At 46.2% G+C, this 14,146-nt stretch overlaps 1 protein-coding gene across 5 annotated transcripts in view; it reads right to left on the bottom strand.

Moving 5' to 3' along the window:
* Positions 1–2,042: 2,042 nt before the first annotated feature.
* Positions 2,043–14,146, bottom strand: part of GNB1L (G protein subunit beta 1 like) — an 80,576-nt gene continuing 68,472 nt past the window's right edge. For all 5 annotated transcript variants that reach the window (XM_070950748.1, XM_070950749.1, XM_070950751.1 and 2 more), the window contains exons 6-7: positions 11,385–11,600; positions 2,043–2,911 (exon numbers count right to left, since the gene is read on the bottom strand). In XM_070950748.1, the coding sequence (XP_070806849.1) occupies positions 2,645–2,911; positions 11,385–11,600 (483 nt within the window). In that variant the 3' untranslated portion in view covers positions 2,043–2,644. The remainder of the gene's footprint in view (positions 2,912–11,384; positions 11,601–14,146) is intronic.

Genomic DNA, 14,146 nt, shown 5'->3' with positions numbered 1-14,146 from the left:
ATAATGGTCGTCGCTCACTTTCTTTTCAGTGCCATTGGAACGGTTACGAAATGAACTGTTGTAAGTGAAAGATTGTCTGTACAACAATGAATTCTATATAGAACCATCAATTTTTCCCCATTTTACAACATAGTTAAGATGTTTCCAAAATGTTTATCCAAGTCCTGGATCTCAAATTCCAAGGGGAGAAAGGAGTACATGCTGTAATCCACCATGAAATCATGCAGACATCAATTCTAACCAACCTGTCTTGCTAACTTGAATGAGACGGAAGGGATGGCTAGACCAAATTATCCTATAGTAGTTCCTTAGGCCATGAGGGGAGAGAGGGAGAGGGGGAGAGAGAGGGGAGAGACAGAAACAGACAGACAGGGAGAGAGACAGAGGGGAGAGGGGGGGAGAGAGAGGGAGAGACAGAAACAGAGAGGGGGAGAGAGAGGGGAGGGGGGGAGAGAGGCAGAGAGAGAGGGAGAGAGACAGAGAGAGGGGGAGGGGGGACAGAGACAGACAGGGAGAGGGGAGAGAGGCGAGAAAGGGGGAGACAGAAACAGAGAGAGGTGGAGGGGGGACAGAGACGGGAGAGGGGGGAGAGGGGGGAGAGAGAGGGAGAGGGAAAGGGGGGGAGAGAGATGGGGAGAGAGAGGGAGAGGGGAGAGAGGGGAGAGAGAGGAGGGAGAAAGGGAGAGGGGAGAGGGGGGAGAGCGAGAGGGGGGGAGAGAAAGGGACAGGGGAGAGAGGCAGAGAGGGGAGAGACAGAGACAGAGACAGGGAGAGGGGGAGAGAAAGGGGGAGACAGAAACAGAGAGGTGGAGGGGGGACAGAGACGGGAGAGGGGGGAGAGGGGGAGAGAGGGAGAGGGAAAGGGGGAGAGAGATGGGGAGAGAGAGGGAGAGGGGGAGAGAGGGGAGAGAGAGGAGGGAGAAAGGGAGAGGGGAGAGAGGGGGGAGAGGGAGAGGGGGGAGAGAAAGGGACAGGGGAGAGAGGCAGAGAGGGGAGAGACAGAGACAGAGACAGGGAGAGGGGAGAGAAAGGGGGAGACAGAAACAGAGAGAGGTGGAGGGGGGACAGAGACGGGAGAGGGGGGAGAGGGGGAGAGAGGGAGAGGGAAAGGGGGAGAGAGATGGGGAGAGAGAGGGAGAGGGGAGAGAGGGGAGAGAGGAGGGAGAAAGGGAGAGGGGAGAGAGGGGGGAGAGGGAGAGGGGGGAGAGAAAGGGACAGGGGAGAGAGGCAGAGAGGGGAGAGACAGAGACAGAGACAGGGAGAGGGGAGAGAAAGGGGGAGACAGAAACAGAGAGAGGTGGAGGGGGGACAGAGACGGGAGAGGGGGGAGAGGGGGAGAGAGGGAGAGGGAAAGGGGGAGAGAGATGGGGAGAGAGAGGGAGAGGGGAGAGAGGGGAGAGAGAGAGGAGGGAGTAAGGGAGAGGGGGAGAGAGGGAGAGGGGGGAGAGGCAGAGAGGGGAGAGACAGAGACAGGGAGAGGGGAGAGAGAGGGAGAGGGAGAGGGGAGAGAAAGGGGGGAGACAGAAACAGAGAGGGAGAGGGGGAGAGAGGGAGAGGGGGGAGAGACAGAGAGGGAGAGAGGGGAGAGAGAGATGGAGGGAGAGGAGAAAGAAAGACAGAGAAAGAGAGAGAGGGAGATGGGAGAGAGCGAGAGAGAGACCCCCTTGTCATAACAAATGTGTGGTTGTAAGCATCCTTGCTCAGCATTGTAAGATTGCTGAGTAGTAGAAGGGACATCAGGTGACCCTTGCTCAGTCACTGGGCAACCAGTAGCAATGGGGAGCTGACTGAGAGGGGCTTCCATCCAAGGATCCTCCAAGATTTTTCCTGGAATCGAACTCAACATTAGCTTATGCTAAAGTTGATGTCCTCCTTCCATTCTGTAGGACAGCGAGTTGTTTTTTTTAATATATATATAATCTTTATTATTAAAAAAGTTGGACAAGGTGCAACCATCTTGGCGTTATCTCCGCCATACAAAACTAAAGCCTCTTGTGTATTCAATATGCATTACTAATTATATACACATACTTAACCTTGTATAGACGCTTACATCTACATATATTACATCTTCTTTCCATCTACACATCCTTGTTCTTATCTGTTCTGACTTCCATTCCTTAAACCTAACCATTGGTAAAATCTATTCCAAATCTCATAGTAATCTGTCTCTCCCGTTATTTTTCAGTTCCAATGTCTGTCTGTCACATTCTGTGCAGTCAAATATTTTCTTCATTATTTCCCTTTCTTTAGGTATATTCCATTGTTGGGCATAAACTATTCTCGCTGCTGTGATGATATGTAATATTAAATATGAGGCCTTTGAACTCTGGTGCTGGAGAAGACTCCAGCGAGTCCCTTGGACTGCAAGGCGATCCAACCGGTCAGTCCTAGAAGAGATCAACGCTGACTGCTCTTTAGAAGGCCAGATCCCGAAGATGCATGCCATCCTGCTTGAATATCGCGACCTTCTAGTGTTAGTAGTCTTTTGTTTCTTAGAGTTCTCCATTCTTTGAGGGTTGAAGGACAGTGAGTGGTTGATGTTCTCCTTCCATTCTGCAGGGCAGTGACTGGTTGATGTTCTCCTTCATGGTTCTCTCTCATCTTTGAACTCTGCAAATGTTGGTCTTCTCCAGTTCTCCTTTCATGTCTGATTATATATTGACCAGACACTGATGCGGTGGTCCTTGGAGCCAGCTGCCATTAGTCTCTCACTGGGCTGGTTGTGATCTGAGAAGGCTACACAATAGACTGTTGATGTGTGGTAGTCTAAGACAGCTAACGGCTTAAGCTTCTTCCAGCCGAAGAGACGGATGCGGTGATCCCAGCCGGCTGTGGCCAAGATCTTCTTGTCTTGACGTAAGGTCACCTCGGAGATCCCAGGGTTGGTGAGCTGGTACGTTTGTTGAAGCTATGGAAAAGATCAGATGTGGAGAGATGAGCATGGCAAAAGTTTTGTTTGTGCGGTCAAAGGAAAAACAAAAGAAACACTCAGCTAAAGATGACCTCATTTCTCCCCAAAGAATGGAAGCCCCGTTTCTCCCGTCCTCCACTTCCTGCCATTTCTCTCTCTCCCAATATTTTGACACTATGACATGACTTATAAGCTACAAGCACACTTAGAGAGGCTTCATTGCAATTGCCTTCTGTGTTTCCTGACACAAATTCTACCTGCTCTTTACAAGAGCAACTAAGATGATGAAGGACCTGGAGATGAAAACATATGAAGAACGGTTGCAGGAACTGGGTATGTCTAGTTTAATGAAGAGAAGGACTAGGGGTGACATGATAGCAGCCTTCCAATATTTGAGGGGCTGTCACAGAGAAGAGGGAGTCAAGCTATTCTCCAAAGCACCTGAAGGCAGGAGAAGAAGCAACGGGTGGAAACTAATCAAGGAGAGAAGCAACCTAGAACAAAGGAGAAATTTCCTGACAGTGAGAACAATTAACTTGCCTCCAGAAGTTGTGAATGCTCCAACACTGGAAGCTTTTAAGAAGAGATTGGACAACCATTTGTCTGAAGAGGTGTAGGGTTTCCTTCCTAAGCAGGGGGTTGGACTAGAAGACCTCCAAGGGCCCTTCCAACTCTGTCACTGGGTTATATATCTAGGGTAGTGTTTCTCAACCTTGGCCACTGTAAAATGGGTGAACTTCAACTTCCAGAATGGCTGGTTGGGGAATTCTGGGAACTGAGGTCCACAGGTCTTAAAAAGTCGCAAAGCTTGGACATCCCTAATCTACCCAATGGAACGGGGGCCACCTCAAACGCTCGTCCGTCATGCCATCCTGAAATGGCTCATTACTGAATTGAGAGCTTCTGGGGGGGAATAAATCCTGCTATAAAAACAGGGGAGGGACAGTGGAGTGCCATGGTTATCTCAGGAGCTTGGAATGTCCACATAATACCTCATCTGGTTTATATTATTAATTCAAATGGATAGAAGGGAACAATTTAATGGGGGGTTTATAATAGCCTGGACAAGGAGGAGGAGGAGGAGAAGGAGGGAAAGGAGAGGAAGACAAGGCAAAGAAGGAGGAGGAGAAGGGGAAGAAGAAGAAGAAGAAGAAGAAGAGAGAAAGAGAGAAGGAGAAAGACAGAAGGAGGAGGAGAAGAGAAGGAGGAAAAGGAGGAGAAAGAGGAGGGAGGAGAAGAAGAGAAAGAGGAGCAGGAGGAAAAGGAGAGAAAGACAAGGCAGAGGAGGAGGAGGAGAATAGGAAGAAGAGGAAGAGGAGGAGAGAAAGAGAAAGAGGAGGAGGAAGAGGAGGAGAAGAGAGAAGGAGGAAAAGGAGGAGAAAGAGGAGGGAGCAGAAGGAGAGAAAGAGGAGAAGGAGGAAAAGGAGAGAAAGACAAAGCAGAGGAGGAGGAGGAGAATAGGAAGAAGAGGAAGAGGAGGAGAGAAAGAGAGAAGGAGAGAGAAAGAGAAAGAGGAGGAAGAAGAAGAGAAGAGAGAAGGAGGAAAAGGAGGAGAAAGGAGGGAGGAGAAGGAGGAAAAGGAGAGAAAGACAAGGTACAGGAGGAGGAGGAGGAGAAGAGGAAGAGGAGGAGAGAAAGAGAGAAGGAGAGAGAAAGAAAGAGGAGGAGGAAGAGGAGAAGAGAGTGAGGAAAAGAAAAGGAGAAAGAGGAGGGAGGAGAAGGAGAGAAAGAGGAGGAAAAGGAGAGAAAGAGAAGAAGACGGAAAAGACAATTTCAATTTGTTAACCTTAATCCATCCTAATTGGCTACTGTGGGAAAGGGGTAAGTTTATTTTTCTGGCCCTCAAATTTTCATTTTCATTATCCTATCCTAGTTCAGTCCAGTCCAGTCCAGTCTATTCCTGTCCTGTCCCAGTCCAGTCCAGTCCAGTCCCGTCCTATCCTATCCTATCCTAGTCCAGTGCAGTCCTGTCCTGTCCTGTCCAGTCCCATTCTATGTCTGTCATGTCTTATTATATCCTATCCTATCCTATCCTATCCTATCCAATCCAATCCAATCCAATCCAATCCAATCCAATCCAATCCAATCCAATCCCAGTCCAGTCCAGTCCAGTCCAGTCCTGTCCTGTCCTATCCCATCCCATCCAAGTCCAGTCCAGTCCATTCCTGTCCAGTCCAGTCCAGTCCTGTCCTATCCTATCCTAGTCCAGTCCAGTCTATTCCTATCCTATCCTATCCTATCCTATCCTATCCTATCCTATCCTACCCTACCCTATCCTATCCCAGTCCAGTCCAGTCCCATCCAGTCCATTCCTGTCCTATCCTAGTCCAGTCCAGTCCAGTCCAGTCTATTCCTGTCCTGTCCCAGTCCAGTCCAGTCCCGTCCCGTCCTATCCTATCCTAGTCCAGTGCAGTCCAGTGCAGTCCTGTCCTGTCCCATTCTATGTCAGTCATGTCTTATTATATCCTATCCTATCCTATCCTATCCAATCCTATCCTATCCTATCCTATCCTATCCAATCCAATCCAATCCAATCCAATCCAATCCAATCCAATCCAATCCAATCCAATCCAATCCAATCCTAGTCCAGTCCAGTCCAGTCCAGTCCTGTCCTGTCCTATCCCATCCCATCCAAGTCCAGTCCAGTCCAGTCGTCCTGTCCTATCCTATCCTAGTCCAGTCCAGTCTATTCCTATCCTATCCTATCCTATCCTATCCTATCCTATCCTATCCTATCCCAGTCCAGTCCAGTCCAGTCCCATCCAGTCCATTCCTGTCCTATCCTATCCTAGTCCAGTCCATTCCTGTCCTATCCTATCCTAGACCAGTCCATTCCTGTCCATTCCTGTCCAGTCTATTCCTATCCTATCCTATCCTAGTCCAGTCCTGTCCTATCCTATCCTATTCCAGACTAGTCCATTCCTGTCCAGTCTATTCCTATCCTATCCTATCCTATCCTAGTCCAGTCCAGTCCAGTCCAGTCCAATCCTATCCTATCCTATCCTAGTCCAGTCCAGTCCAGTCTATTCCTATCCTATCCTATCCTAGTCCAGTCCAGACAATTCCTGTCCAGTCTATTCCTATCCTATCCTATCCTATCCTATCCTATCCTATCCTATCCTATCCTATCCTATCCTATCCTATCCTATCCTATCCTATCCCAGTCCAGTCCAGTCCATTCCTGTCCTATCCTATTCCAGTCCAGTCTATTCCTATCCTATCCTTGTCTAGTCCAGTTCATTCCTGTCCAGTCTATTCCTATCCTATCCTATCCTATCCTATCCTATCCTATCCTATCCTATCCCAGTCCAGTCCAGTCCAGTCCAATCCTATCCTAGTCCAGTCCATTCCTGTCCAGTCCAGTCTATTCCTATCCTATCCTATCCTAGTCCAGTCCTGTCCTATCCTATCCTATCCTATCCTATCCTATCCTATCCTATCCTATCCTATCCTAGACCAGTCCAGTCCAATCCTATCCTAGTCCAGTCAATTCCTGTCCAGTCCAGTCCAGTCCAGTCTATTCCAATCCTATCCTATCCTATCCTATCCTATCCTATCCTATCCTATCCTTAGTCCAGTCCATTCCTGTCCAGTCTATTCCTATCCTATACTATCCTAGTCCAATCCAGTCCAGTCCAGTCCAGTTTATTCCTATCCTATCCTATCCTAGTCCAGTCCAGTCCATTCCATTCCTGTCGAGTCTATTCAGATCCTATCCTATCCTATCCTAGTCCAGTCCAGTCCTGTCCTATCCTATCCTAGTCCAGTCCAGTCCAGTCCATTCCTGTCTAGCCTATTCCTATCCTATCCTATCCTAGTCCAGTCCAGTCCATTCCTATCCTAGTCCAGTCCAGTCCAGTCCAGTCCATTCCTGTCCAGTCTATTCCTATCTTATCCTATCCTATCCTAGTCCTGTCCAGTCCAGTCCTATCCTATCCTAGTCCAGTCCAGTCCAGTCCAGTCCATTCCTGTCCAGTCCAGTCCAGTCTATTCCTATCCTATCCTATCCTATCCTATCCTATCCTATCCTATCCTATCCTAGTCCAGTCCAGTGCAGTCCAGTCCATTCCTACCCTAGTCCAGTCCTGTCCAGTCCAGTCCAGTCCATTCCTGTCCTAGTCAAGTCCAGTCCAGTCTATTCCTATCCTATCCTATCCTATCCTATCCTAGTCCAGTCCATTCCTTTCCAGTCTATTCCTATCCTATCCTAGTCCAGTCCAGTCTATTCCTATCCTTTCCTATCCTATCCTATCCTATCCTATCCTATCCTATCCTATCCTATCCTATCCTGTCCTGTCCTGTCCTGTCCTGTCCTGTCCTGTCCAGTCTATTCCTATCCCATCTTATCCTAGTCCAGTCCAGTCCATTCCTGTCCAGTCTATTCCTATCCTATCCTATCCTATCCTATCCTATCCTATCCTATCCTTAGTCCAGTCCAGTCCATTCCTGTCCAGTCTATTCCTATCCTATCCTATCCTATCCTATCCTATCCTATCCTATCCTATCCTAGTCCAGTCCAGTCCAGTCTTATCCTATCCTAGTCCAGTCCATTCCTATCCTATCCTAGTCCAGTCCATTCCTGTCCAGTCCAGTCCAGTCCAGTCCAGTCTATTCCTATCCTATCCTATCCTATCCTATCCTATCCTATCCTATCCTAGTCCAGTCCATTCCTTTCCTGTCCAGTCTATTCCTATCCTATCCTAGTCCAGTCCAGTCCAGTCCATTCCTATCCTAGTCCAGTCCTGTCCAGTCCAGTCGTCCATTCCTGTCCTAGTCCAGTCCAGTCCATTCCTGTCCTAGTCCAGTCCAGTCCAGTCTATTCCTTTCCTATCCTAGTCCAGTCCAGTCTATTCCTATCCTTTCCTGTCCTGTCCTGTCCTGTCCTGTCCTGTCCTACCCTACCCTACCCTACCCTACCCTACCCTACCCTATCCTATCCTATCCTATCCTATCCTATCCTAGTCCAGTCCAGTCTATTCCTATCCTTTCCTATCCTATCCTATCCTATCCTATCCTATCCTATCCTGTCCTGTCCTGTCCTGTCCTGTCCTGTCCTGTCCTGTCCTGTCCAGTCTATTCCTATCCCATCTTATCCTAGTCCAGTCCAGTCCATTCCTGTCCAGTCTATTCCTATCCTATCCTATCCTATCCTATCCTATCCTATCCTATCCTATCCTATCCTATCCTATCCTATCCTATCCTATCCTATCCTTAGTCCAGTCCAGTCCATTCCTGTCCAGTCTATTCCTATCCTATCCTATCCTATCCTATCCTATCCTATCCTATCCTATCCTATCCTATCCTATCCTATCCTAGTCCAGTCCAGTCTTATCCTATCCTAGTCCAGTCCATTCCTATCCTATCCTAGTCCAGTCCATTCCTGTCCAGTCCAGTCCAGTCCAGTCCAGTCTATTCCTATCCTATCCTATCCTATCCTATCCTATCCTATCCTAGTCCAGTCCATTCCTTTCCTGTCCAGTCTATTCCTATCCTATCCTAGTCCAGTCCAGTCCATTCCTATCCTAGTCCAGTCCTGTCCAGTCCAGTCGTCCATTCCTGTCCTAGTCCAGTCCAGTCCATTCCTGTCCTAGTCAAGTCCAGTCCAGTCTTTTCCTATCCTATCCTATCCTATCCTATCCTATCCTATCCTATCCTATCCTATCCTATCCTATCCTATCCTATCCTATCCTATCCTTATCCTATCCCAGTCCATTCCTGTCCAGTCTATTCCTATCCTAGTGCAGTCCAGTCCAGTCCATTTCTATCCTATCCTATCCTAGTCCAGTCCAGTCCATTCCTGTCCAGTCTATTCCTATCCTATCCTATCCTATCCTATCCTATCCTATCCTATCCTATCCTATCCTATCCTATCCTATCCTATCCTATCCTAGTCCAGTCCAGTAGGAATAGACTGGACAGGAATGGACTGGACTGGACTGTACAGGATAGGATAGGAATGGACTTAACTGGACTGGACTGGACTAGGATAGGATAGGATAGGATAGGATAGGATAGGATAGGATAGGATAGGATAGGATAGGAATGGACTGGACTGGACTGGACTGGACTAGGATGGGATAGGATAGGATAGGATAGGAATAGACTGGACAGGACTGGACTGGACTGGACTAGACAGGACAGGACAGGACAGGATAGGAATAGACTGGACAGGACTGGACTGGACTGGACTGGACAGGACAGGACAGGATAGGATAGGAATAGACGACTGGACTGGACTGGACTGGACTGGACTGGACTGGACAGGACAGGATAGGATAGGAATAGACTGGACAGGACTAGGATAGGATAGGATAGGACAGGATAGGATAGGATAGGACAGGACAGGACAGGACAGGACAGGATAGGAATAGACTGGACTGGACTGGACTGGACAGGAATGGACTGGACTGGACTAGGATAGGATAGGATAGGATAGGATAGGAATAGACTGGACAGGACTAGGATAGGATAGGATAGGATAGGATAGGATAGGATAGGATAGGATAGGATAGGATAGGATAGGATAGGGTAGGGTAGGGTAGGGTAGGGTAGGGTAGGACAGGACAGGACAGGACAGGACAGGACAGGATAGGAATAGACTGGACAGGACTAGGATTGGATAGGATAGGATAGGATAGGATAGGATAGGATAGGATAGGATAGGATAGGATAGGATAGGACAGGACAGGACAGGATAGGAATAGACTGGACTGGACTGGACAGGAATGGACTGGACTGGACTGGACAAGGATAGGATAGGATAGGATGGGATAGGATAGGACTGGACTGGACTGGACTGGACTGGACTGGACAGGAGAGGACAGGACAGGACAGGACAGGACAGGACAGGACAGGAATGGACAGGACAGGAATGGACTAGGATAGGACAGGACAGGAATGGACTGGACTAGGATAGTTACTTATTAGAAGTAAAATTGGCAGAAGAACAAGTTAAACAATGATTGCATGGGGGAAAAATGGTCATGGGATTGATTTAGAGAAATGGGAAAAACTATGGTTGCAGAATTATAAAATGACAATGTCAACAGCATATAAGGAGAATTTATATAAGATGTTTTACAGGTGGCATCTACCTCCGGCGAGAATAGCCCGAATGTACAAGAATAAATCGGAGAAATTTTGGAAGTGTCATCAGATTCCGGGTTCATATTACCATATGTGGTGGACATGTGCAGAAGCTAAAAGATATTGGACTAAAATCCATACATGGTTGGAAAAAATAATAAGAAACACATTGACTTTAAAGCAGAGATATTTTTATTAGGGATCTTACCAGAAATATACAATAGAGAATTGAGATATTTAATTGTGAATGTTTTAATGGCAGCTAGAATTGTATTTGCTAAAAACTGAAAAGGAGAGAAGATACCCACGGATGACCATGTTATTAAGAAAATTCTGGAGTGTGCTGAAATGAGTAAATTGACATTTGAAATTAGGGAACAAGAAGATAAACAATATTATTTGATATGGGATTTATTTTATCAATGGTTAGACAATGGTTAGACAAGAAGGTTAGACGGGCCTGGTGGTTCAGCAGACTGATAGCATTGTGATTAAGACCAGCTGTCTGCAATTACTGTAAGTTCGAATCTCACCAGGCTCAAGGTTGACTCAGCCTTCCATCCTTTCTAAGGTAGGTAAATTGAGGACCCAGTTTGTGGGGGCAATAAGCTGACTTTGTATAAATATACAAAAGTATGAAGGCTATTGCTTAAGGCATTGTAAGCCGCCCTGAGTCTCCGGAGAAGGGCGGCATATAAAATCAATTTTTTTTTTAAAAAAAAGAAAGAATGGAAATGAAATATGAAATGGATAAGATAATAAAACATATAAAGAGGGGTTTTTATCCCTTATGGAGGATAAACTACTGTCAAATAATTGGTAAATGAGAATAATAATGTAATAAACTGTTAAATAAGAGAATGTTGGATAGAGGATTAAGCACAAAAGATTTGTAACTGATCAATACACTTTCTGTAATTGTAATGGATGATAATTGTTTTATGTTTTAAGTTTTGTTTAAAAATAAAAAATAAAAATTCTCAAAAAAAAAAAAAAAGAGAGAGAGATCCCTTCCAAGTCTGTTAATCTGTTATCTCTTAATCAATCTTCCCCACTTGTATTCTTTGTGATATTCCCCATGAAATTTCCTCACTCACTTTTCTGAGCAATGCAGAGATCTAACCTCAGACATCTGGAGAGCCCCCTGATCCATTCCCCCCCTCATCAAGATGGAAAGATTTAAAAAAAAGAAAAACTTATGGAAAATTATGGCCCGTTCCCATCTCCAAATCAGCAGAGATCTCAACCAGCCTTGTGATTCAGTAGCTCATCCTCCGCGAACAGCCCCTCCAAGTGCCTAAATATTTTTGCAAGTCTATCGAATTGTTAGTGTGCAAAAAAAAAGAAGAAGAAATGGTTTAGGGAGGGCGATGAAGAGACTGACCTCCAGGTTCTCCGGCCCAGTGTGGCTCCAGACGCAAAGATTCTTCTCCGAGGATCCGGACACTCCCTTGGTCTTCTCCGAATCGAAGTCAAGGCTCATGACCGGCTCCTGATGACATGTGAGCCGACTCAGCATTCGCCCCATGGATAAATTCCACAGAACCACTGATCCGTCTTCGTAGCCGGCCAGAAGGTGAGGATGAGAGCCAGCGTTGGGCTGAGGGCAGAGACAGCAAACACAGGATGAAGGCAAATCCAGGTAGTCCTTAACCTTACCACAGTTCACTTAGTAGTCAAAGTTAACCCAACAAGAGAGACAGAGACTTCAGAGGATCATTAGAACTGCAGAAAAAAACCATGGCTACCAACCTGCCTTCCATGGAGGACCTGTATGCTGCACGGGTCAAAAAGAGGGCTGTGAAAATATCTACAGATCCCTCGCATCCTGGACATCAACTGTTTCAACTCCTACCCCCAAAGCTCGGAAGACTAAACCTCTGGTCCCGCTAAACAACCCAACTAAATCAAGGACCACCTGTATCAGTGGCACCTACCCCCGAGGATAGCCAGAATGTTCAAGAATAAATCGGAGAAATGTTGGAATGTCAGACTCCAGACTTAAATTTTATATTGTATGTGTTTTAACTTGGCTGTTCACTGCCCTGAGTCCTTCGGGAGTAGGGCGGAATATAAATCTAATAATAAATAAATAAATAAATAAATAAATAAATAAATAAATAAATAAATATAATAATAATAATAATAATAATAATAATAATAATAATAATAATAATAATAATAATAATAAATTGTGAATGTTTTAACAGCGGCAAGAATTGTATTTGCTAAAAATTGGAAAGGAGAGAAGATACCTGCTGCTGATGAAGCTATTAAGAAAACTATGGACTGTGCTGAAATGAGTAAATCGACACATGAAATTAGAGAACAGGAAGATAAACAATATTATTTGATATGGGATTTGTTCCATCAGTGGATAGATAATAAAACATGGAGATGAAATATGAAATATGAAGTTGATGTGAAGATAAAATATGTGAAGTTCTTTTTCACGTGTAATAAGCTTTTGTTATATATTGGGTACTCTGAAGATGGGATTAAGCACAGAAGAACGTTAACCGATCGACACGCTGTCTGTAATTGTTTGAAACGATGATGGTTTTATGTTTTGTTTTTCTTTTAAAATAAAAAAAAAATTCAAAAAAAAAAAAAAAAGGACCTCCTGTTATCAACGTGGCTGCTCCATCCATGCTATTTTTCGCCACCGTTTCACAACCCTCATCGCCGGCCCCACGTTGGCCTTGGTGTCAAACCCTTGCTACAGAACAGGCTGATAGGTGTGCGATGGTGCGATTGTTTCGTTTGCGTGTGGATTTATGGCTTGTTCGGCACCTCGGGGAGTCTGCTCTGCTCTGCTCCCTTTATTTGGGCTCCAGGCAGGCTGACATATTTCCCCCTGCTTTGCAGGAGGATGTTTTATTATCGTCTCGATACCGATCAACTCCTCCGAGGCAAGTCACACACTTTCCCGGCCAACAGGGCGAGGTTAAATTTGCATGTGTGCGCATGTACGTACACACACACACACAAACACACACAAACACACCGTCTTCCCTTCTTTTTCCCACAGGGGGAAACCGGGATTGTTCTTAAGAAAACGCATGTACGAACATTTCCAGCGAAGGATGTGATTCATACCCAGGTTGTCCTCGATTTACGACTGCAAACGAGCCCCGAATTTCCACGGCTCAGTGAATTTGGCTTCCACCGTTTTTACGACCTTCCCTTGCCGCGGTTGTTCAATGAATCACTGCAGTCGTTAAGTGAGTCCCACATAGTCATGAAGTGAATCCAGTTTCCTCCATGGATTTTCCTTGTTGGAAGGCCACGAAAGAGGACTCACGTGAACCCGGGAGACTGCGAACGTTGTTAACAGATTAATAGAATTGGAAGGGACCTGTAGGTCATCTAGTCTAACCCTTTCCCCCCCTCCCAAGCAGAAGATAGTTTCTGACAGATGGCTATCCAGTCTCTTCTTGAAAGCCTCCAGTGATGAAGCTCCCACAACTTCCGAAGGCAACTTCTGTTCCATGGGTTGATTGCTCTCAGAAAATTTCTCCTTATTTCCAGGTTGAATCTCTTCTTGATCGGTTTCCATCCATTATTCCTTGTCTGGCCTTCGGGTGCTTTGGAAAATAAGCTTTTGTTATAATCCCCCGCGGCTGCGCGGGGGATTATGGGAGCGACGGGGCGCTCCCATGTGACTCCTCTCCTGCGCGAGCTGCATTGGCTTCCGGTGGACTTCCGGGTGCGCTTCAAGGTGTTGGTGATCACCTTTAAAGCGCTCCATGGCTTAGGGCCAGGGTACTTACGGGACCGCCTTCTGCCACCAATAGCCTCCCACCGGCCGGTTCGCTCCCACAGAGAGGGCCTCCTCAGGGTGCCGTCGGCCAGACAATGCCGGCTGACGACCCCCAGGAGGAGAGCCTTCTCTGTGGTGGCACCTACCCTATGGAACAATCTACCCCCAGAGATACGAGTGATCTCCGACCTTCGGATTTTTCGTCGGGCCCTAAAAACTCATTTTTTCCAGTTAGCCGGTCTGTCCTGATTTTAGGGTTAGTTTTTAAAATTTTAATATTGATTTTAATTGACAAGTTTTAAATTATGGGCCAAATTATAAATTATTTTAACTTTATTTTAAACTGTGATGTTTTGTATAGATGTTTTTATCTTGGCTGTTCA

Source organism: Pituophis catenifer, unplaced genomic scaffold (assembly GCF_029215685.1).
Source record: "Pituophis catenifer annectens isolate HBS135680 unplaced genomic scaffold, rPitCat1.0.hap2 SCAF_10, whole genome shotgun sequence".
NCBI classification, from domain to species: Eukaryota; Metazoa; Chordata; class Lepidosauria; order Squamata; family Colubridae; genus Pituophis; species Pituophis catenifer.
The sequence above is the reverse complement of the archived record's forward strand: the minus strand, read 5'-3'. Positions and strand labels throughout refer to the sequence as shown.